The following is a 21,762-nucleotide window of genomic DNA, read 5'->3' as shown; positions in this document are numbered from 1 at the left end:
AGATGTTGCGTTGCTGGAACATGTCCAGAGGAGAGCTACCAAGCTGATGAGGGATCTGGAGCACAAGTCATACAAGGAGCAGCTGAGGGAACTGGGGTTATTTAGTCTGGAGAAGAGGAGGCTGAGGGGAGACCTGATCGCCCTCTACAACTACCTGAAAGGAGGCTGTAGTGAGGTGGGGGTCGGCCTCTTCTCCGTGGTAACAGATGATAGGATGAGAGGGAATGGTTTGAAGCTGCGCCAGGGCAGGTTTAGGCTACACATTAGGAAAAACTTCTTCACTGAAATGGTTGTCAGGCTCTGGAATGGGCTGCCCAAGGAGGTGGTCGAGTCCTCCTCCCTGGAGGTATTTAAAAGAAGGATAGATGAGGTGCTTAGGGACATGGTTTAGTGGTGAGATGGCAGGGTTAGGTTAAAGGTTGGAGTCGATGATCTTAAAGGTCTTTTCCAACCAAAGTGATTCTATGATTCTAAAAATCTCTGTTGGGTATTTATAATATAGCCAGTTCTTGGAAGGGCCTTTTCTGGGTGCTAATAGTTTTGAGCTCCTTGCGACTGTTAGTTTGGGTATTTCCAAGAGTTATTATGAGAAAGTGTTATTTTCTGTGTATGAGAGGGATAGAATTGAGGCAGGCAGAGATGCTGAATGACTTGCCCTTTACAGCTGATGAGGGTCCTAAATGAAGCTCTTCTAATTAGCAGGCAGTGGTACAGACTGGTTAATGCCCAGCCACAGGAGAAAGGCAGTGTGGGGATGGAAGCTGGTTTGCAGGAGAGGACATGGTATAGCTCCATAAATGTAGGTTGGGGAGTGTGCCTGGAGGTATGAATTTTCAGCATGTTGTTTGAGGGGGGTGGAGGGAAGGAGACACTGAACATCAGCTGCAGCCAACATTCCTTCTACTTTACAGAAGATTTTGCTGATCCCTCTCGTACTGGTTTCTTCAAATTAGGCAAAATGTTCTTCCAGTGCTTCAGAACAAAAGAATGCACCATTGTGTTTTTCTGTGTGGAGTAATAATGCTGCTGTTGATTTATTTTTATTATTATTTTGTTTTGTTTTCCAGCTGCTGCTGCGGAAAGCTCGCTCAGGTTACTGTCCAGCGTGGCCCAGGAGGTGAAAGGACGAGGTACTATAAGCTGGATAGACTGCGGGTATGTGTCATGCTGTTCTTCTTTATTTTCCTCTCCCCTTTTGGCTTTTATTGCTGACTTAGCTTTTTTGATGGCTCTGAAACATTTTGCCTGTAACTGAACCTGCGTAATTCTGTGCAGTTTCTTCATAGCTGCAGGGAGCCTACATCTCTACCATCCTCTCTTCCTTTGGACCAGTAGTGGGGAATCATTTTTTCCTTATGGCTATTGTCGCTTCTCCTCTGACAGCATGTTTTTCAGTCTGAAGCTGGAGATCCCAGCTAGCATTGCCTTTCATGAGGGACACGTAGCATGGAAACTCTGACTGCTCCGGCTTTCCCACAGGCTGGGGGGGGAAGAATCCCACATGTTGTGCCCCAGCTGGACGGCAAGGCCATTCTGCTCCAACAGCAAATGTTGCACGAGCAGTAGGGCTGTTCGCTTGGTTTTGAGGCATCCACCCATTTGTGTTTCTCAATAAAATGTGCTTTCTTTTAAAGAACTTCCTCTGTGTTTGTATAGGTTCATGGCAATTTTTAATGTGAAGGCAGGGACTTGTTTTTCTAAGTGGTTGCTTGTGTGGGGAGGAACAAACAGGTGTGTACTTTCTGGTTTGCAGATGCAAAAGCCTCCACTGTGGTTCTGCTGAATAACATGTTGCCTGTGGTTTTAGCTTGTGTATCGTAGTGCCTCTCTGCCTCTGCAGCTTTGAGAGCTCTGCCTACAGGTGGCAAATTCTCCTTCCTGCGCTGCAGAGGAACAGCTCGCTGCCTACCTGTGTGTTTGGGTGGATTGCCATGGTATGAACAAACTGCACACTGTGCGCAGATATGTCAGCTCTGATAATTGTGTGGCTCCCTTAAAATTACACTTTTGAAACCAACCTCCATCCATCAAGCAGTGACCCAGAATAAGTCATTGCTAAATCGAAGTTAACATGCTTCTGTTGTTGGTTAACCTGTCTTGCTCTCCCCCTGCCACCAGGCAGGTGTCTCTCCCGTGGAGTCCTCTGCTCCTCCCTTCTGTTTGCATTCTGCCGGGCTTGTCCAAATGCACAGACACTTTCATCTCTGCCCAACTGATGGGAACAATGTTCCAAGTCATCTGCTGGCAGAAAGTGACCTCGGAGGTCAGTGAAGCCTGTGCCACCTCCCACCTGCTGAAAAGGCAGCAAATAAAATTGTATTGACCCCGATGAGGAGAACATTGCATGGAGATCTGGCATACCTCTGAAATCCAGTCTCCTTTTGTAACAAAAGCACTGGTAAACAGTTTTTGGTTGTCAGTAATGATGGCTAGCAAATAGGATACTGGGCCAGCTTCTTGGCTTTAGTTTCTAATAGGTCCCTTTTGCGACTGTGGAGAGGTCACTACTTTTTTGTGTCTTCTGTTTCGGTTTAGGCTGGCTCTGTGTTGGGGCACTTACTGCTTCCTCTGTGTGTGTGCACGTGGCACATGTGTACAACTGCTGGAATGATGAGGCTGTTCATCTGGCCCTTCAAAATACTGCTATAATACAACTAAGCAATAACCATTTCCAGGATTTATTTTTAGTTCTGGATTGGGGAAGGGAAGATTCAGTGTTTAGGACTTCAGTTTGAAATCTAGGGAAGTTTTGTCACTTAGTTCAACGATCAGTCTCTGCTCCTGAGTTTGCAAGTGATGGTGATGGGAATGTGTTGTTTGGTTTTGTTGTAAAATAAACTTCAATTTGTCAAATCCTAATATGTGCTCCCTTTCCAAATGTTGTCATCTAAACTAAACTTTGTTATGGAAGTTTCTTGCAAGAAATGTATTTTAAAGTCTCCTCCAGATAGTGCTTTAATACATTTCATAGGAAGCTGGGTACTTGCAGCACCTTGCCTCTGACTGTGCTGGGGAAATAAATATTAAAGTTAAGCTTCCTATTTGTAATGAAAGGTGAGTTATTCCCAGAGAGCGAAGCAGGCTGGTGAAGGTCATGCTGTAAGAGGTTGGGAGACCTGGGAATAGATCCGTAGGTTCCCAAAATTTGCTTTCATGCCAGTAATAGCACAGTTAGATTGCCACTTGCCAAGTGACAGGCTGCGGACAGGGTGCTGTAACATGGCAATAGCTGTAATTCTCTCTCCGAGGGTTGAGCAGTGCTTCCTTTCAGATCACTTGTTTGGGGAGAACCTGGAAAAAATAGATGATCTGTCTAGCTGTAGCTGGGTATTTGTCAGAGATGTCTCTTCTGTCACTCCCTTCTGCAGAGGGATGTCATAACAGAATTTGTGAACTTTTCTTGTGGGGCAAGGTGAACTGGAAGACTGGCTTGTGGCAAAGGAGGTCTTGATGCATACAAAAACCCAAATGGTTTGAGCATGAACCAACTTCTGTGCTTGATTTGCTTGTTAAACCTTGAAAGCATTCTAAAATCAATCTCACGGTGTTGAGGTAACTTCTAAATATTTTTTTTTTTTTCCTTGAAAGAGTTTTTTTCCTTTGCTTTTTTTTTTTCTTTTTTGGTGCGTATACAGGAGGCTGCAAACTGCAGCTCACCTCATTGCAGTGATGCCAGGAGAGAAGCTGCAGTAGTGCTGCCTGTTCCCGGTCACAAAGGGCCCAAGCAGCCAAGTCCTGTGGAGCTTCTCAAACCATTCTCCCACTGCAAGTATGCTGCAAAGCTTATTTGCAAGTCTTCATGCCGAAACAAACAGCACACAGATGCAGGGATATTTACGGCGCAGGCTCAATTTGTTTTACAAATATTGACAAGAAATGGCTTGTTTGGCAGCAATGTTTAGCACAGAATTTTGGCTTTGCTCTTCACATTCCACTGTAGCGGACTTCTTTGCCTTCAGATCCAAGCATTGGCAAGGCTGGCGTACATGCAGAGTTGTGGTTTGTGTGTCTGCTTCCCTGTGGCGATGGCAGCAGTCGTCTTCTTTTATTTTTCTTTATCAGCGGTGGTTTTTTTGTTTCTTGTCATTCCCGTTCTTCCCCTCATTTTCAGGAGAAAGCAAGCACATTGCTCCACTGATGGAAATCATTATGGATCGCTAAGTCTCGGCAGTACATTCGGTATTTCATACAGCGCAGGTTTGTGGCTGGAGGCGGGCTGCCTGAATTGCTGGTTTGCATGGAAACCGCGCTCCTTGGCCTCCGCTTTTGTTAGGTCTGTGGTACAAGGCAGAGGTTAGGCTTGAGCTTTCCGTTCCAGGTTGAGTAGTCTCAGGGAGACCGGGGAGGTTAGTTTTTCAGCATAATGTGGGGAAATACTTGGGTTCTTGCTGAGACTGTTAGCGTGGAATAGAAGAGGTTGCCACTTCAGTTTGTCACTTTGTGGCAGGATAGCGGAGGTCCCCAGTGCAGAGGTTTGGGGGATGCAAGGCTGGGAAGTGCCAGGTACCTGCCTTCCCTGTGCGGTTAGGCTGGCTTGCCTGAAATGCCACACTGGAGCGGGGCCCTGCCGAGCCCAATGCACCCAGGGACGCCTCTGCGTGCAGTATTGCAGATAAGGCCCTCGTTCACGGGAGATTTCGGTTGCTTTGCGCAGGCAGGTAGATGCCCCCTGCTAGGGATGAAGGGGCAGCATGAGACTTGCTTCAGCATTGAAATGGTCACTGTTTGCTCCTGTGTGCTGCGATAGCATATGTGGCTCTGTACACAATTAAACATGAAGCTCTTTCATTTGTGAATAAAAGACCCACAAACGATGCGGTGAAAATACATTTTATTCTAGCCTTTCCATGTTTTAATTAGGAAGCCTTTGCTGAGGCATTTGATGTTGAATGAATGGTGGTGTGAGAGAGGACAGAGTATTGAATTAATAATACCTGGTAAAATGCAGTCTTCTGTGTGATGGCTACTTTCTGTCGCTGTCGGTTTGAACAGAGCGCTCTCTGCTACCTGTTATTTATTGCTTTCCTCCCTGTAGTACCTGGTGCTTCATTTCCGAGTTGAGGCTAACTGGTAGCAGGGATAGAGCACGATGTTGTGGGTGCAGGTTGGTAAATCTGCAGAATGTCCCAGAAAAATGGATCAGTCACCTTATGAGCAAGTATTTTGAGTCTTGCGTTCGGGGAGATGCCACGTTAATAGGAGCTGAGAGCCCCAGCTTCTGTTCCTGGCTCACTGAATGATTCACTTGTTACTCTGTGCTGTTAAAAAAGGTGTATGTTTTCCAGGCAACTGCGTAAATATTGCCTGATTCATTAGTCAATGTTTATAAAGAGATTGGAGAACTTCGAAAGGAAAAATGCTGCAGCAGCACAAATGAGCGCTCTTCATTTAATGCATTCAGATGCTGTTGGGATGGGGGTGTGAGCAAGCAGAGGACTATTATTGAATTATTTTTAGTAGGAGGCTGATAGAAATTTTGAAAATGGAAGATGTCTGCAAAAAAGGAAGTGTCTTGCCCTTTTGTGCGATCTTGGAGTTGGGACACTGCTTGCTGTAACAGCAGGTTGAGCTGGTGTGTGCTGTGCCGGAGGGCGGATGGTCTGTGCCTGTGCTGCGGAGCCTCTGCGTCCCACGGTCCCCCATGGAAACTCTTGGCAAGTCCTTATGGTGGCAAGTAAACCGTACAAAGTGATGTGCCTGGGAGCACAATAAGGTGAAATTACTGCATGAGTGAAAGGCGAAATGTTTGTTGCTTGTCTTTAAAGCAGACAAAACTCCAGTCCCAGTTTGTGATGCCCTGAGGACTGTTTTTAAAGAGCAATCAATACAAAATTATCCTCTAGCCTTCTTGAGTAGGTTTTGTGATAGATCACGGGGTGGCCAAGGACTGACGTTACTTGGAAGAGTGTAACTAGCTTGGGTGAAGTGGAAGGGGAAAGAAAGTAAAATGGCTTCGCTGAAGAGAAGAAAATGTGTTTGGGAGGTTATAAAATGCATTGTGGTCGGGTGCAGTTTGGAGGAGGAGGCAAAAGAGGTTGAAACTAGCTCTTTCCATCCTGGATGTGATTTAGTGGACATTCCTGGGTTTTCCTGTTACTGAATTGTCTCGGATTTTTTTATGGACTATAACTCCTGCCCAGCTGTGGACTGGTATTTTCAAAAAAGCACCCATTTCTTTGGCTCTGGGTGATTATTCCTTGCTCAGACTTGCATGGCTCCCTTTACTGTGGGTCCCAAACATAAACAGAGCTGTGTGATTTCCATCTGCTGTAATAGCATGTGTGCTTGGCTTTAGCACATCAGACTGCCAGGAAGAGGAAATGCCATCTGGTTAAAATGTCTGACTAATTTTTGGTTGGTTTTAATCCCACTTTTTCTGCTTTTGTGTGTCGTTCTTGTAGTCCCTTTCGTGTGTCCTGTGCATTGTTCTTGTAGTCCTCATCCCCAATAATTACTTGTTATTGATGCAATTGTTAGCATAAAGGCTAAGACCATAATTTGGCTGATAAAGCAGCCCTTTCAAGGCTATGCATCTAAATATGTGCTGGTTCAGGAGAGAGTAAAATCTAATGAGTAGTTGTCTTTTCTGGGATTTCCCCCCATTTCTGTGTTTATCTGTGTTTTGGATGAAAACTTCCATCCCAAATTTCTTATTCCCTAAAGCTTTGGTACAGAAAGGCTTTACCCATACACACAATCATAAATGAATTTGTTTAATCCCTTGAAATAGCAGGGAGGAATTTCAGAAGTAAGGTACAGATGACATTAAGCGTCATTTTGCTCTTTAGTTTTTACCTTCACTCCTATAAAGCAATTCAGAAGTAGGATTTATTTAAGAGACTAAGTCTACTCATCTTCCTGCCTTGTAGTTGAATTTTAAAGCTGATGAAAGCTTTGAAATTGCAAATAAAAACGACCAGATCTAATGGAGAGAGGGAAAAAAAGGAAGAAGAAAGGAGTGCCACTCTTGCACTGATGCGATCCCTTCCATCCAAGAAGATTTGCAGTGTCTGGAATTTCTGCCTTTTTCTACAGTTGCCTTGAAGGCGAGGGGCAGCAGCAGCTTGGGTGGGTAGCCGGTAATGCTAGGTGCCAGCCTGGGGGCTCTGTTTGCAGCTGGGCCAGGGGAGATAAGCCGGGTGTTCATCAGGAACGCTTTGCAAGTGTAGTTATACTCACAAGGTGGTCCTTGTGTGGATGCGATTTATATGGGCAAACTGTGCGTTTGCAGCATAGATTTTCAATGCCTTCCTCCTGTCTCTATCATTACCTGTCTGCGTGGTTAATGCTAATTCACATTAAAGCCCTTTTATTTTCCTGTAAGAGTGTCCATGCAGGAAACACTATGCCAGTCTGAAAATATTCCTTTTTTTAAGCTCTCAGTTTCTAACATAAACCCATTTAATCTGGTGTATTGCATTAATTCAGAAATGTAAGGTGTTTAACTAAAATCCACTGTAGTGCTTGGGTGTATGAGCCTGGGCTCATGTCTCAGTTTCATCCTAACCGTGTGTATTCGATGAGTTTTGCCTAGAACTGCTCATTAACTGTGAATCTTCACCATTGCTGCTTTTCAGACTGAAATGAAGAGTAAGTGAGCTTTAATGTGAAGTTACCTGCATTTTCCTGCATTCAATACTTTTAATTAAAACATCCTCTAGCATCCTCTGCAAGCCCATAATGTAGCTGAAGGTCATAAAATGGGTGCCAAGGGAACAGTACCATGTGCTGCAGCATCTGTGTGCCTGTGGGTGACACCTTCAAAACCTGCCTTCGTGGGGATCTTGGTGTGAACTCAAAGACAGAGTGGTGGTCTTCTCGTGTCCCAGGACAGGACAGCGTTCCCCTGTACCAGGTTGTGTGAGTTAGAGGAGGGCTGGATGAGTCTGATGAGGAAAGCTGCTGCTTTGCAAGGAGAGTTTGAGTGTTCAGCGTTTCTAGAAGTTCCTTTGGTAGCTCCTGTGAATGTGTTCACCTGACTTCTGTGCAGGTATGTGGGCTGCAAAGTGCCTCTTACTAATTTATATTTCCATGGAAAGTACTGTTCATTATAACATCTTGACTTTCTGCAAGGCTGGAGCTTATAATTTCTTCCCTTAATTGTTTTTGCTTGACAATACCTGTTACCTTTTTGTGTTGGGTTCCTTTCTGCTCTTTGGCTCACTCGTGCTCGCCGTGAGAATTAATCTCATGGGTTTTAATTTTTGGAAAATACTTATTTTTAATCTCATTCCTATAGATTCCTGGCCTCTCTAATTGACTAATGGGCACAGGGATTCATTTGTATTGGGTGACGAGTGGTGCTGGGTCTCTGCAGCACATGGATTATTCTGCTTGCAGGATTATTCTGTTTGCATTCCTGGCACGTTCCAGGGGAGTGTTTGGAGCAGAAGGCTGTGATCGCCTTGTGGGTCACAGGGAGGCTTTTTGCTGCATTCTAGGGTGGGAAAATCAGGCCCTAAATTCGGATGAGACTCTGTTCTGTCAGTCTGCTAATCCTAATCTTTAATTCTTTCCAGCAGTGTGTTTTCTGGTTTTGGTTTTCATGCTTCCCCAGCTCTTAAAGATTCAAGCTTTTCGTCTGCTGCATTGTTTGAGTGGCTCATTTGTTCTGTGCTATGGAAACCTGTTGCTATTGTTACTTCTTTTATAAGATGGTTTCCATCAGGAACCTAGAACGGTGGCAAAATGTTGCTTTGTTTTCAAAGACAAATCCTGTGTTTTAAGTGTCCTGTGCTGATTATTTCTGCGTCCATGTCTCCTGGGTCCTGTTCCTATTTTGGTGTCTGCAGGTTCTTGAACCCCACTCAGGAGCATAGTATCAAAGTGCCTGTCTGCACTGAGCACTGCATATGGGCTTTCTGTTCGAGTAGATGTAAGCCATTACCATGCGGCGGCTGCTTAGTACAGCTCTTTGGAGAAGTGCTCTTGCAAGCTAGGCTGATGGTTTGAGAAGAGATTTTTAAAAAAAAATTTTTTTTTTCTTCTCTGATTTCAGATCTGTCTCAAGAGAGTGATACAGAAGGGTCTGGGATCATTAGAGAGATATGAGGAGCCTTACAAATGTGACATGCCATCAGCAGCAGTAGTCATGGCAGCTGCCGCCCCGGGCTGGGGAGGAGGAGTGAGGATGATGGGGAGGCAATGCCCGCAGTCTGAGAGGAGGAGAGTTTTGCAGGGGTCAGCCCGTTTTTGTTCGGTCAGCAAAGCACACAAAATGCTGTAGTGTAAATGGATCACACAGCCCTTGTTGGAGGGTGGGATTGGCAGCTGCAAGGAGCATAGTCAGAATCCCTTATTGCCCCCAACAATGGCTGATGAATTGCATTTTTGATTTTGAAACCTCCTAGGAGCACATCTAACTACAACTGACTGTTAATGACTTTTTCTTTCAGATGAGGTTTGCAAGTGCAAATGTGGTTTTTATTTTTAGGTGGCTTGAGGAAATTTCTGTTGTTGATGCCCCTTTTGCTGCTTTTTTGGGTCACAAGCTCAATTAGTTGTTTGGCAGGATCTCAATTCCATGCTTTCTCAGGATGTTCATCAGTCTGTTGTCTGGAGAGGGTATTCTATGGAAGATAGCCAGAGGACATTGCAAAGGCTGTGCGTTGGGCTGGGAAACCCTGTTGGATAATTCACTTCTGAGGGCTGGTCTGAAATTGAAGTTGCACTTCCCTGAAGTTATGACTAGAGTTCTCTGTACGATGGTTTTCACCATAACGTAAAAGAATGCAAGCAATTAAACAACAGAGACAATAATGAGTGTGCTGGTAACAAGATAACAACTTTGGTACCTTCCAAAGCTTTTTCCAGTGTTGGGGGGCTTGCTTTGTAGGCAGCCCTGTTTCTGCTCTGCCATATCGCCCTGCTCTCAGAGCCTGTTCCTCTTTCTTACCTGCTCAGTCTTGTCACTGTCCCAACAGCTGGAAGAGATAGTGTTTGTCCGTACAACCTCTGATAAAATGGAGCCTCCATTGTGTTGGGGTCTACAGGTGCAACCTGTGATAGATGGGACTGCTGAAGCATCACTTCCGCGGATTGTTGAGCCCCATTTCAGATGGAGAGAGGTACAGATAGAAGAGATGAAATTTATTTTGTTCATAGAATAGTAAGTCGTCTTATTTTCTCTGTTGTATAAGTTGTTGTTTTAACAGCACAAGTACTTTGATATTTGGTTTAGATTGGATATTGGGAAAAATTTCTTCACTGAAAGGGTTATCAAGCACTGGAACAGGGTGGAGTCCCCGTCCCTGGAGGTATTTCAATAGACATGAAGATGTGATGCTTAGGGACATGGTAGTGGTGGGAGGCAGGGTTAGGTTAACGGTTGAACTTGATGATCTTAAAGGTCTTTTCCAACCTAAACGATTCCATGATTCTGTGATTCTATTTACAGATTGTGAGGTCTGTGGTTCACATGTGATTACATGATATGCTGATAGAGGCATGAGAGGGTTTTTATGCGGTAGTCATGGCAGCTGCCGCCCCGGGCTGGGGAGGAGGAGTGAGGATGATGGGGAGGCAATGCCCGCAGTCTGAGAGGAGGAGAGTTTTGCAGGGGTCAGCCCGTTTTTGTTCGGTCAGCAAAGCACACAAAATGCTGTAGTGTAAATGGATCACACAGCCCTTGTTGGAGGGTGGGATTGGCAGCTGCAAGGAGCATAGTCAGAATCCCTTATTGCCCCCAACAATGGCTGATGAATTGCATTTTTGATTTTGAAACCTCCTAGGAGCACATCTAACTACAACTGACTGTTAATGACTTTTTCTTTCAGATGAGGTTTGCAAGTGCAAATGTGGTTTTTATTTTTAGGTGGCTTGAGGAAATTTCTGTTGTTGATGCCCCTTTTGCTGCTTTTTTGGGTCACAAGCTCAATTAGTTGTTTGGCAGGATCTCAATTCCATGCTTTCTCAGGATGTTCATCAGTCTGTTGTCTGGAGAGGGTATTCTATGGAAGATAGCCAGAGGACATTGCAAAGGCTGTGCGTTGGGCTGGGAAACCCTGTTGGATAATTCACTTCTGAGGGCTGGTCTGAAATTGAAGTTGCACTTCCCTGAAGTTATGACTAGAGTTCTCTGTACGATGGTTTTCACCATAACGTAAAAGAATGCAAGCAATTAAACAACAGAGACAATAATGAGTGTGCTGGTAACAAGATAACAACTTTGGTACCTTCCAAAGCTTTTTCCAGTGTTGGGGGGCTTGCTTTGTAGGCAGCCCTGTTTCTGCTCTGCCATATCGCCCTGCTCTCAGAGCCTGTTCCTCTTTCTTACCTGCTCAGTCTTGTCACTGTCCCAACAGCTGGAAGAGATAGTGTTTGTCCGTACAACCTCTGATAAAATGGAGCCTCCATTGTGTTGGGGTCTACAGGTGCAACCTGTGATAGATGGGACTGCTGAAGCATCACTTCCGCGGATTGTTGAGCCCCATTTCAGATGGAGAGAGGTACAGATAGAAGAGATGAAATTTATTTTGTTCATAGAATAGTAAGTCGTCTTATTTTCTCTGTTGTATAAGTTGTTGTTTTAACAGCACAAGTACTTTGATATTTGGTTTAGATTGGATATTGGGAAAAATTTCTTCACTGAAAGGGTTATCAAGCACTGGAACAGGGTGGAGTCCCCGTCCCTGGAGGTATTTCAATAGACATGAAGATGTGATGCTTAGGGACATGGTAGTGGTGGGAGGCAGGGTTAGGTTAACGGTTGAACTTGATGATCTTAAAGGTCTTTTCCAACCTAAACGATTCCATGATTCTGTGATTCTATTTACAGATTGTGAGGTCTGTGGTTCACATGTGATTACATGATATGCTGATAGAGGCATGAGAGGGTTTTTATGCAGGCAGATTTACTGACCTGGTTACTTAAATTGGTGTTGTCAGGTTTTTTGTATTAATTCTCTTGTGCCTGGAAACTCTGTAAGGTATGGGTGAAAAAGAAGGCTGGATCCAGTCTGTGTTGCAAAGTGTCAGTAGATGCCAGCACTGTGGACTGAAGTGGTGTAGCCACACAGCACATGCACATGCTGCTATTGCATTGGCAAATGAAGACATGAACTTTTTTTGGATGGTATTTTTTTCATTTCCTGAGAGGGAATTTGGCAATCATTCCAGATCCTTCCTCCCTAGAGGCTGATGTGGTTGTAGGGCTGTTTTCCCTTCTTGACAAGAAGCCGATGGGCAGCATTACATGATAAGGGAAATAATTAGAGAGCTGCAGAAGATCTTATTTGTGCTTGTGAGAGAGGATGGTGCTGAGTATGTTTGGTCTTACCCTGCTACCTACAAGACCCGCCAGGACAGTATTTGAATTTGCCCCAAGGAGGGTGTTTTGCACTGCCACCTTCGTGCACTGTTTCTTAGTCAGGATCCATCCAGCTTGGGCTTGTTTTGTTTTTAGAATCTGGTGTGGACTTACTGCAGCTGAACTCCTGGATCTTATTTCATGTTCCTCCTGTCTAGCTTTGTCCTCCGTTCTTTCTCTCTCCGAATTGCCTTGGCACACTGCTGCAAAAGCCTTTCTCTGGGTTGCTCCTGCCACTGGGGACTGCCATCAGTATCTGTCACTGCTTCTCCATCCTTATGACCATGAGCTCCCCGGCCTGCAGGCAGCCCTGCACAGGCAGAACATCCTGCGCTGCTCCTGGGGAGCGCCTGTGGCATGTCCCCTTCAAGTGCTGGCTTTGCTGGTGTTGAGCCAAAGGAGGTCAGATCTCCTTCGCAAGCCCCTCATCCTCCTCCTGCCCTGGTAACAGCTGGCTGCCTGTGCAAAGCGATTATTCATGCATGCTAACGCTGACAAGGGACCCCAGAGGTTTACAGGGAGCGCTCCAGTCGGGCTTCCTGCCAGCTCCATCATAACCCCAAATGACAGAAGTGTTTCCCAGTAGAGGAGATGGGGATGCGAATGGAAAGGGGTGAAGCGTTCCCACGATGCATGCTGTCTTTGCTGTTACTTAGACTTCTTGCTTACTTAGGTCAGTTTGGATCTTTCATTTTACCATTCCTTTTAACAAGCTGCCATATGTCTTCACTTCCGCAGCAAAGGAGTGTTTTGGAGCCCCAGTTTGATTTTGGTGGGAAAGGGGAGCATGGGGAACGTGTCTGGGAGTGGAAGGAAGCCATGCATTGTGCCACTTAAGGTTTGACCTTATTACCACATAGACAGCTGCTGGCTTGGTCCTGTGCGGTATTGCAAATAGGTTGATGTTTTGGGTGATTTTCAATGGAGATAAAGCTGGATGATTTGTAGGACAGCCCTCAGGCAAAGCAGGGGTCCCTCCAGCAGCAGCACAACAGGGACCTGTGAGGGTTCGAACTGCTCTGGACAGAGATGGCAGGAGGCAGCCAAGGATGGCTGCTGGGGACACATTACTGACCTCATCCCCAAACCAGTATTTCCTGAGGCTGGTGCCTTGTCTGGAGTGTCTTGGCCTGGGTGGTAGAGTGCTGATTTTGGAGGTGGTTTCTGGCTTTTTAGGTTTTCATTTTTTATTGTTTCTTCTTTTTTTTCCCCCCCCTTTTTTCTTCTTGTCTTTATAACAAACTTTTACACTGCCTCTTCAAGTGGTATAATTAAATTGTAAGAACTGGAGTCCTAATTACCCTCTCCCATGTGAGAGCTGAGGAGCTCGTCTTCAGAGAGAGGCTGTTGGCTGAGATCCAAGAGACAAATCTCAGAGCAGAGACTGCATCTGTGTTGATATTTACTCTTATTAAGGATAATGGTCATTACCAAGTGATATCAGAGCAGGTTGCTCTTTGCAGGTTATTTTTGTCTGGCTGTAAGTGAAAGCAGAAGGAAAAGCAGAACGGGTCCATCTCTGCCATTGCTGTACATCTCCTTTTCTGCTTTTTCCAAAGAATCATTAGTATAGCATCTGAGTTGGTGGGTCTGGCATGTGCAAAAATCTGCACTGATGCATGAAAAAATTACTGATATATATTTAGATGCTTCTTATTCTGGGAATTTGCTCCTCTTCCATCCCTTGCATCAGTGCAGATAGCTTGTATAAACAGAATAAACTCCCAATGCAGTGGTGCAGAGAATCTGCCTGCTAAATGGTAAGAGACATACTGGAGCAAACTTCTGCTTTCTTTCCTGTGATAATGGATGTGCATTCAAGCAGCTACGTGAATCTCTATGAATGGAACAATCCTGAAAGCAGGGAAGGCTTAGATCCTGTTTCCTTTCAATGAAACAGCTGTTCTTACCTATATATATTTTTTTTAATAGAAACTCATGTAAACAGAAAATTAATCAGTAGGAGTTGGAGTGGTAGGAGATGCTAGCTCTTGCTCACAGGTACATCTTGGTAGTAATGTTTTGTAGCCTTTTGCGATTATAAACCTTGCAGAACCTTTTCTAAGATGAGTATCCAGATCTCTAAATGACACATGACGAAAAATTACACTTTTTTTTTTCCCCACATGGTTTGATGTTCCACCAAATGGGTGGCAGAACTGGCAACAGAATTGCCTTGATACCCATTTTGGTCCTCGACTGATGCCAGAGCAATTGCCTGTACAAACCCTGTTGCTGGAGATAGGTTTCAGCATTACACATGTTCACATCAACCACATAACATTTGTCTTGGCAAGGCTGAGATGGCCACAAATATATGTGTAACCTGGCAACATTTGGGAGTGTCTAGAAGAGCATTTACAAATGTTGACTGTGGTGTGGGCTGACTTTAGTTAAATATTTGGCAGTCAGCTCTAGCCGGGCTACAAGGGCTTCTCCGTGCCTCTAGATCTGTCTGGGGTGAGATGGGAGGATGATCTGAAACTGGTGCCTCCTTCTTAGATTCCCTGCCCTTTGAGTTGCTGAGGTTTAGCCCATAGGACCATTGGAGGACTGCAGGTGAGAGAAGACAGGATGTTTCTGGCCCATCTAGTTTTGTTAAAAGGAGAGATGTTCACGTTATTCAATGAACAGATGACATATTTTAGCTCCACCATCCACTGCAATCTGGGGAGAGCAAAGATGCAGCAGACAACAGGAAAATAACTGTTGTCTTGGCCTTGGATCTCCAGCCTCCTGGAGAAGCAAAGAAGGCATTTATGGATTACAGTGACTAGCTTCGGCTGTGATCTGAAAATGCAGAGCTGATGTGAGTTCAGCAAGACTCACAAGATAGACATGCTTCTATATGATTGGGGTTACAGGTGCTCCTTCCTGGTGAGCTAGGTTGCATGCTTTGTTAGCTCCTTAAAATGCTCATTTCTGTCTTCAGCATAATACTATGATTTTGATGCATGTGTCCATAGCACCCCCTCCTCGTTTGCATAAGCATTTGGGCAGGTTTCACAAAGGTGTGCTCTCATCTGCAGCGCACTGCCAACTTACTGTTTGTGGTTCCTCACATTAGCAGAAAGGCAGCTGGAGTTGTGTTGGGAGAAAGCACCAGTGCTGGCAGCAGCACTTAGATTTGGTGGGACTCTTGCAACCTTGCATCTCAGTGTCTCTAATCAGTTTAAACTTGATGGGTTTTCAGTGTTTTCATTTTCTAAATTGATTTATCTGCGTAAAAGGTACAAGTTGTCCTCTGCTGGGAACAAGTTTCCAAGCTTTTTAATCTTGCTGTTTGTCAGTGCAAAGAATAATCTTGTCAATGTGAATCATCCTCTTTTCTTTGTAGTTATACTGTTTCACTCATTTTCCCAGGTCTTTGACTGAGTTCATATTCACTTCAGCTTGAAGTATCCTGTAGCTTCACTTCTACGTTGTTTAGGACAGTAGTTAGGCCATGAAGGCCCTCTATTTGCCCGCTTAAACAAATGTATATGCAGTTTTCTCCCATGCCCCTTCTCTTTTCAGCTCAGCCTAATTGATGCTGGAAGCAATTCACTCTCGTTCAGTTTGAAAACTACCTCCAGCAGGTCTGCTGCTACATGCCTCCTTCTTCAGGAGCTGTGGCAGATAGTCTTTACCTCCACTTGCCAGGTGTGGCTCCAGGAGACATCCCTCATACTTAGAGTGAATGGGGTTGCTGGGCTTGGGGCTCCAAAATGTGAATGGGTTTTTGTTTTCTGCAGGACCTTTTTAAGGTTGTGATCTGGGATTGGAGACACCATGAAGATGTTTCTTTTTGATTTTGAGTTATCTTTGGCCAGATATAAAGACCTCCTCTTTCTCTTTGAATCTTTTCACAAACTGTACTCTTTGACCACCGCCCTAACAGTAGCACAGTCATCTTGAAAACCTGACTTCCTAAATTTTATGTTAATCCTATGAACAGAAGGTCTACTGGGGTACTCAGACATGCTAGAAGGGGCTGCTCTTCTACTGATTAGGGTCTGGCTTTGGAATGTGGTTTTAACACAGTTCACTGTGTCCTGATCAAGCAAACAGAGAAATTAAATTGGCTAATGCAGCTTTCCACAACGCTTGTCCCACAAACTTAGCTGAACAGCTTCCAAATTACTGTTAGTTGCAACTAATTCCTGATGAAGCAGCACAGCAATGAGTTTTCAGAACTGAATGCATTTGATTTCCTTTCTTGTAACCATTTTTCTTCCAATATGTGTTTTTTGCAGTGATACTGAAAGCCGAAAATTATGCAAGAAGATGAAAGTAGATCCTAATTCAAAGGAGAAAGGAGTGGAATTACTCCATTATAAGTGAGTGCTGGGCTGGGAATTGTAGTTCCTAATTGTTGATGCCCCTGTTAGGATCATTTGTTCTCCTTGCAGCTCCATACTGCTGCAGCATGAAGACTTCTTATTTTTTTATCCTTTGACTTGTGAAATTGATTGCTGTTTCCTCAGTATGCAAGCATGTGTTGTGACAGAAGTTGAGATAAATTTATTCTGTGTTGAATAGAGTACACTAAAAGCACAAGCGGGGCCTGGGAGAGGTGCCCAATGGACTAAAACTACCCAATGCACAGGGCTGATGCCTGAGATTTGAGCTCTCCTACTTTCTCTGTCATGTGCCCTCTGGCATGTGCCTTGGGCAAGTCGCTTCACCTCTCTCTGCTTGCTTTTCTGACTTGAGATAATACTTTGTTAGCAAAGTGGAGAAAGGCAAGTGTAGTGAGACAGTAAGAGATTTTCTTCCTGGAAATAATAGGAGTGGGAGTACTGTTAAGTGTAAGAGACACCAAGCAGCTGCATCTCCATCTCCAAAGATCATGCCTTAGTAAATATTCTTGTTGAAGTGTTAGGGAGGAAAATATTTACTAGAAACCTGTTTGCTTTACACCCTGTTTTGCACCGCAGCTGCCTGATTTCCAGCAACATTACTGCAAGTTAACACTATTCCCCACTCCTTGTTCAACAGGGACGGTGCATTTCATACTGAATATAACAGAGCGGTCACATTGAAGGTAAATTTAAATATTTGATTATTATTCTTTTGGTTTTGCTAGATATGGGGGAGACATTTGTGGATTAAAAACAGGTATTGGTACTTTTTTATGCTGAAGGCATGAAAGGGAGGGGGTTAATCTTCATAAACAGCTGTCAGAATGACCTAGAGGTTTTTGTGTGTGTACATGTCTGCCAACCACAGATCCAGGAAAATTGTGTATTAAAAAGACTGAACCCATGTTGAACTGTAATGTAAATGATGAGTTAACTTGCAGGCTGGTAACAAATAGGGATTGTCTTGTTTTGATTATAAAGTGCTATTAATGGCAGTGTAACTAAAAGTATTAGCTGATACTGCATTTTGATAAGGAGTTCTCTGAGGTTTTTTAGGTTGCGTGTTTATAAACTTTGAAGAGAGCTGAGCAGCCTTATCTTTTTTCGGATTATGGAACCACAGTTCCAATGGATGTACCCTGAGTGCAGCAGGGATAAAATGACCTTCCTTCTTCTCCTGCAAACCTTGACATAAAACAACAGAAAGCAATGTTCTGTGAGGTCAATGGAAGGAAGAAGACATGAAATGTGAAACAGGTGTAGATCTTGATGATTGTGGAAATGGTGGGCTAAAAGTGCAGTAAGCAAGCTGAAAGTGTGCAGCCTTCCTCTCTGAAGCCCTGGTGAAGCATGGGGAGGATCCATCCTCACGTGAGGCTGAAGCTCTGTGATGACTCAGCTTCCAGAAATGACTTCTGTCCAGCTCTGATGCCTGGTTCCCATTTATCTTCCTCTTCCAGCAAACCCAGCTCTGCACCATCATTGGTCTTGTGCAGGCTTGATGACATCCCCCAGGCTGACAACGTTGCATTCACTTCCCCTTTCTAGCTTGTTTAGGCATTTGGAGGAAAGTCCACGTGAGATGCTACTTGAACCTGAGTCCATCAGAGTGGCCGTTCCTAAGCATGCTCGCTCTGGACCTTCCTTTTACAGCCAGAGTTGTTGTGGAGTAGCTGATGGGGACGGACACTGTCTTGGAAGCGTGCCCTGGCTTGAGTCATCCATTCAGCCTGCACTTGGGGTCATCACGCCGAATTCACCTGAGGTGGGGAGAGTAGCACTGTCTACCTTCCCATCTCCTGCAGCAGAAAACTTGCCTGGCACTAAGAAGGGCAATGTTAGATACCTAGCTTAGCCAGCAAGTGCCTTGAGGCTCCTTCTATACTCAGTGAGCAAATCCACCTGGTAGATTTTTTTTGTTTGTTTGTTTTTCTCCCTCTTCGTGGGTGGAGAACTAACTCCCTAGCAAGGGCGGCTTGCTAGTTGCCTAAATTTGGGTGGTTTGAACACTGCATGGAGTGTCTTTCCTGCCATTCATGAAGTGCTGCAACCAGGAATTAGTGCTGTGACTCTTCCTTACAGATCGGATCAACTGGAAAGTGCCTGCAGAGCCCCAGGGAACATTGGGCTGAGAGGCAATCATAGCACAACAGGAACCACATCTTTTATTCCTTCAGTTGCTGTTCTGTGATGAGCATTTCCGCCTTCCCTCTTGCCCTGCCTGCTGGGGAGGAGGAAGCAGCATCCTGTGGACAGGGATGTGAGATTCCAGTGTGGGTGGAAGAGAGGTTTTGAAGCTACATCTCTACAGGAGCTCTAGTCTTTCTTAATTTAATTGCCCTTGTGAAACCAGCTGCTAATGACTTACAGGCTGGACAGTGCATCGAAGCTGGGCAGTGGTCAAGTAACTCAGCTGAGTGTTTACTTGTTCTGCTGCTCACAGCTGCCTGTATATTTTCTGTATTTCTGCCTCTATACCACTACTTCTCCCTGTTTTCTTCTGTTGAGGCAGTGACCTTTCTTTCTCTCTCAGCTGTGTTTGTCAGGAGTCTCCCAGTACATTACAAACAGTGAGCAGCAGAGCAACACAATTACACAGAGTATCATACCCATTTTACGGACAGGTGGACACGCTGAAGAACAGGGAGATTAAAGGATTTGTTTCACATCATTCAGCAAGCTTGTGGCAATAAAACTTGGATCTTCTTTCCAGGCATCCAGTAGACATATTAATATATGTATGACATTTTGGAGAATGATGGACACTGCTCTGAAGAACTGTAAAAAGATTCTTCTGAAGTAGCCGGCAATTTCATAGATATGGCTGATCCAGCTGATGGTGTACTTGGGTTTTTAAGAAAAGCTTTTCATTTCTTAAAGTAACTAAATCCTTATGTAATTAGGAGAGATGCCCTTGCGGGTTTACTGTTAGAAAAATGAGGAATAAAGGATAGCTCAGTGTTCACAGAACCTCCTGCTGTGGAGACCTGTGTAGGATCTGAGTTCTTTGGGGTATCTGATAAAGGGAGGTGAACTGCAAGATAACAAAGTTCAGTGATGCAAAATTATTAGGAGTAAGTCTAAAAAAATATTTCCAGCTCCTTGCAGAAGGGTTTAGTTTCTCACTATGCATAGTGGCTTGTCATCAAAGTAGGAACTTGCGGGGTAATGAACATGAGAGGGAAGGAAAGGACACAGCTCCAACTACGCTGGAGTAATGCTGACTGTTGTAATGGGGTTTGAATTACCAGTCAGGACAGCAGTTGGCTTGAAAATGTTGGCCCTGTGCTTAACAGTGTTTAAAAGTCAAAGGAACAGAGAATGGAAGAAGAAATGTTATTGCACCATCTGAGTCCATTGGGTTCCTTCATCTTGTGTCTTGTATGTGGTTCTGGTAGCACCATCAAGTGGAAGGTGTAGAAGTACTGCAGAAGGGCGGTGAGGATAAGCACAGGCACAGATGGCTTGAATAGTTACGTGAAGATTCTTGGGCTTGGAAAAAAGGACAAATGGAGGAGATTATGATAAATATTTGTATAACTGTAAGTAGCTTGAAAAAGGAAATTAATACCTGTTTTTTCTCCAAACTTGGGTGCAAACAGTGGCATTTTGGGGAGGCTGATTTGAAACAATTAATAGCAGTGTTTAAAAGAAAAAAAAAAAGTTGTGGAACTCATAGCTACGTGTTGTGGAAGCCAAGAATTCAAAAGTCTTAAAACAGTTATAGATAGTCATAAAGGATAGATTTTTTGATAGCTCGCAAGCACAGAGGTCGTCCAAATACAGTAGCTGGTGCAGAGTCCGGAAACTTAATTAGTTGCTGCCAGAAATTGAGAGCCTATACCAGTGTATGCTATATAAGAATGGTACTAGTATAGTTTTTCCCCAAGTATCTGTAGTCAGCTGCTGTTGGAGACCTAAGCTTAGAGCAGTCTGTGATCTTAACTGGTACGTCTGTTCATACGTTGCTTTAGCCACGCCATGTCCTAATCCTCGATAGTGCCATAGGGCTGGTATCCAGGCTGTTTATTATATGATGAAGCCTTTTCTGGAGGATAAAGTATAGGGAGAGAAATGGAGAAAACTCATTAAAGTACAAATCTGCTCAGTACTAGCAAAGGGAATAGACTCACCCAATAAATTGGTCCTGCTCTAAACTCGGAATCCTTTTCAAGTTTGCTGTTTTAAGCGGTTGTGTGTGAAATCAAGGGAAGTCTCTTTATTAGCATCCCTACTGCATTATACTTCAAAGGAGTGAAAAGTACAGGGATGTGTTTCTGTGTATATATATATTTTTTTGAGGTTAAAACCTAGGTCCATATATGATAGCAAGCTATTGTACAGACAAAACTTGCTTGCTTTTAGCCGCATAGGCGGGATGAAGCCATGCCCTCTATTCTGCTGAATTGATGTTTAAGGTTCAGAGCTCTCACAGGGGCTCGGGCAGCAGGTTACAGCCCAGCGTGGCTCTGTTGGTGCCATGGGGTCAAAGCGGGTCCTGACCATGTCATGGCAGGACAGGAGTGTAGCTGATGCTTCAGTGTGGGGAGTTGCTGTGGCTTGGACCTTGCTTTGGTCTTGAACCCAGCAGCCTGGGGATCGTTGTTTTTCTGTGATTAGAAAGTGGTGTGCTTTGTCTGGGGGGGGTTCTTTCCTATTTAAGGCACACGGGGAGTTCTCTTCACCGCATGGAGTAATGAGTGCAAGGCAATGTACTGCCTGCTCCTGCCAGAAGACATTACATATTTAATTTTTCCTGTCTTGGCTGAGAGGGAGAGGCTAGATGAATTAAATCTCTTTAATCCCCCATCCTCTAACCACATCTGTTTCTACATGACTGAACTTGGCATGCAGGAATTCTTGAAACTAGCAGAGTTAATCGCACTCATTAGCCATTTAAAATGTTGACCCCTCTCTCTTCCCCTCCAGTGTATAGTTGAGGTCTGTGCAGGCCGAGAGTGAGCAGAACTTGATGTAGCTTTCCAAAACCTAGAACATCTCCCCTGTTTTGTCCTCTTCTCTCCTTTCCCCTTATATTATTAAGTCTTAGGCCATCATTTGGGATTATAATACCTCTAGTTTTAGAGCTTTTTACAATTGTAACTCCATTAT

General features: G+C 44.3%; 1 protein-coding gene across 1 annotated transcript in view; it reads left to right on the top strand.

Annotated features, from left to right (window-relative positions):
* The window catches only part of PDIA5 (protein disulfide isomerase family A member 5), a 94,440-nt gene that overhangs the window by 5,300 nt on the left and 67,378 nt on the right, over window positions 1–21,762 (top strand). Inside the window, exons 3-5 of the mRNA XM_009640837.2 lie at window positions 1,068–1,155; window positions 16,543–16,626; window positions 17,288–17,333. Coding sequence (XP_009639132.1) covers window positions 1,068–1,155; window positions 16,543–16,626; window positions 17,288–17,333 — 218 coding nt within the window. The remainder of the gene's footprint in view (window positions 1–1,067; window positions 1,156–16,542; window positions 16,627–17,287; window positions 17,334–21,762) is intronic.

This window comes from Egretta garzetta, unplaced genomic scaffold (assembly GCF_000687185.1).
Source record: "Egretta garzetta isolate BGI_Z169 unplaced genomic scaffold, ASM68718v1 scaffold326, whole genome shotgun sequence".
NCBI lineage: Eukaryota > Metazoa > Chordata > Aves > Pelecaniformes > Ardeidae > Egretta > Egretta garzetta.
Note: the sequence above shows the minus strand (reverse complement) of the source record. Positions and strands in the feature narration are given on the sequence as shown.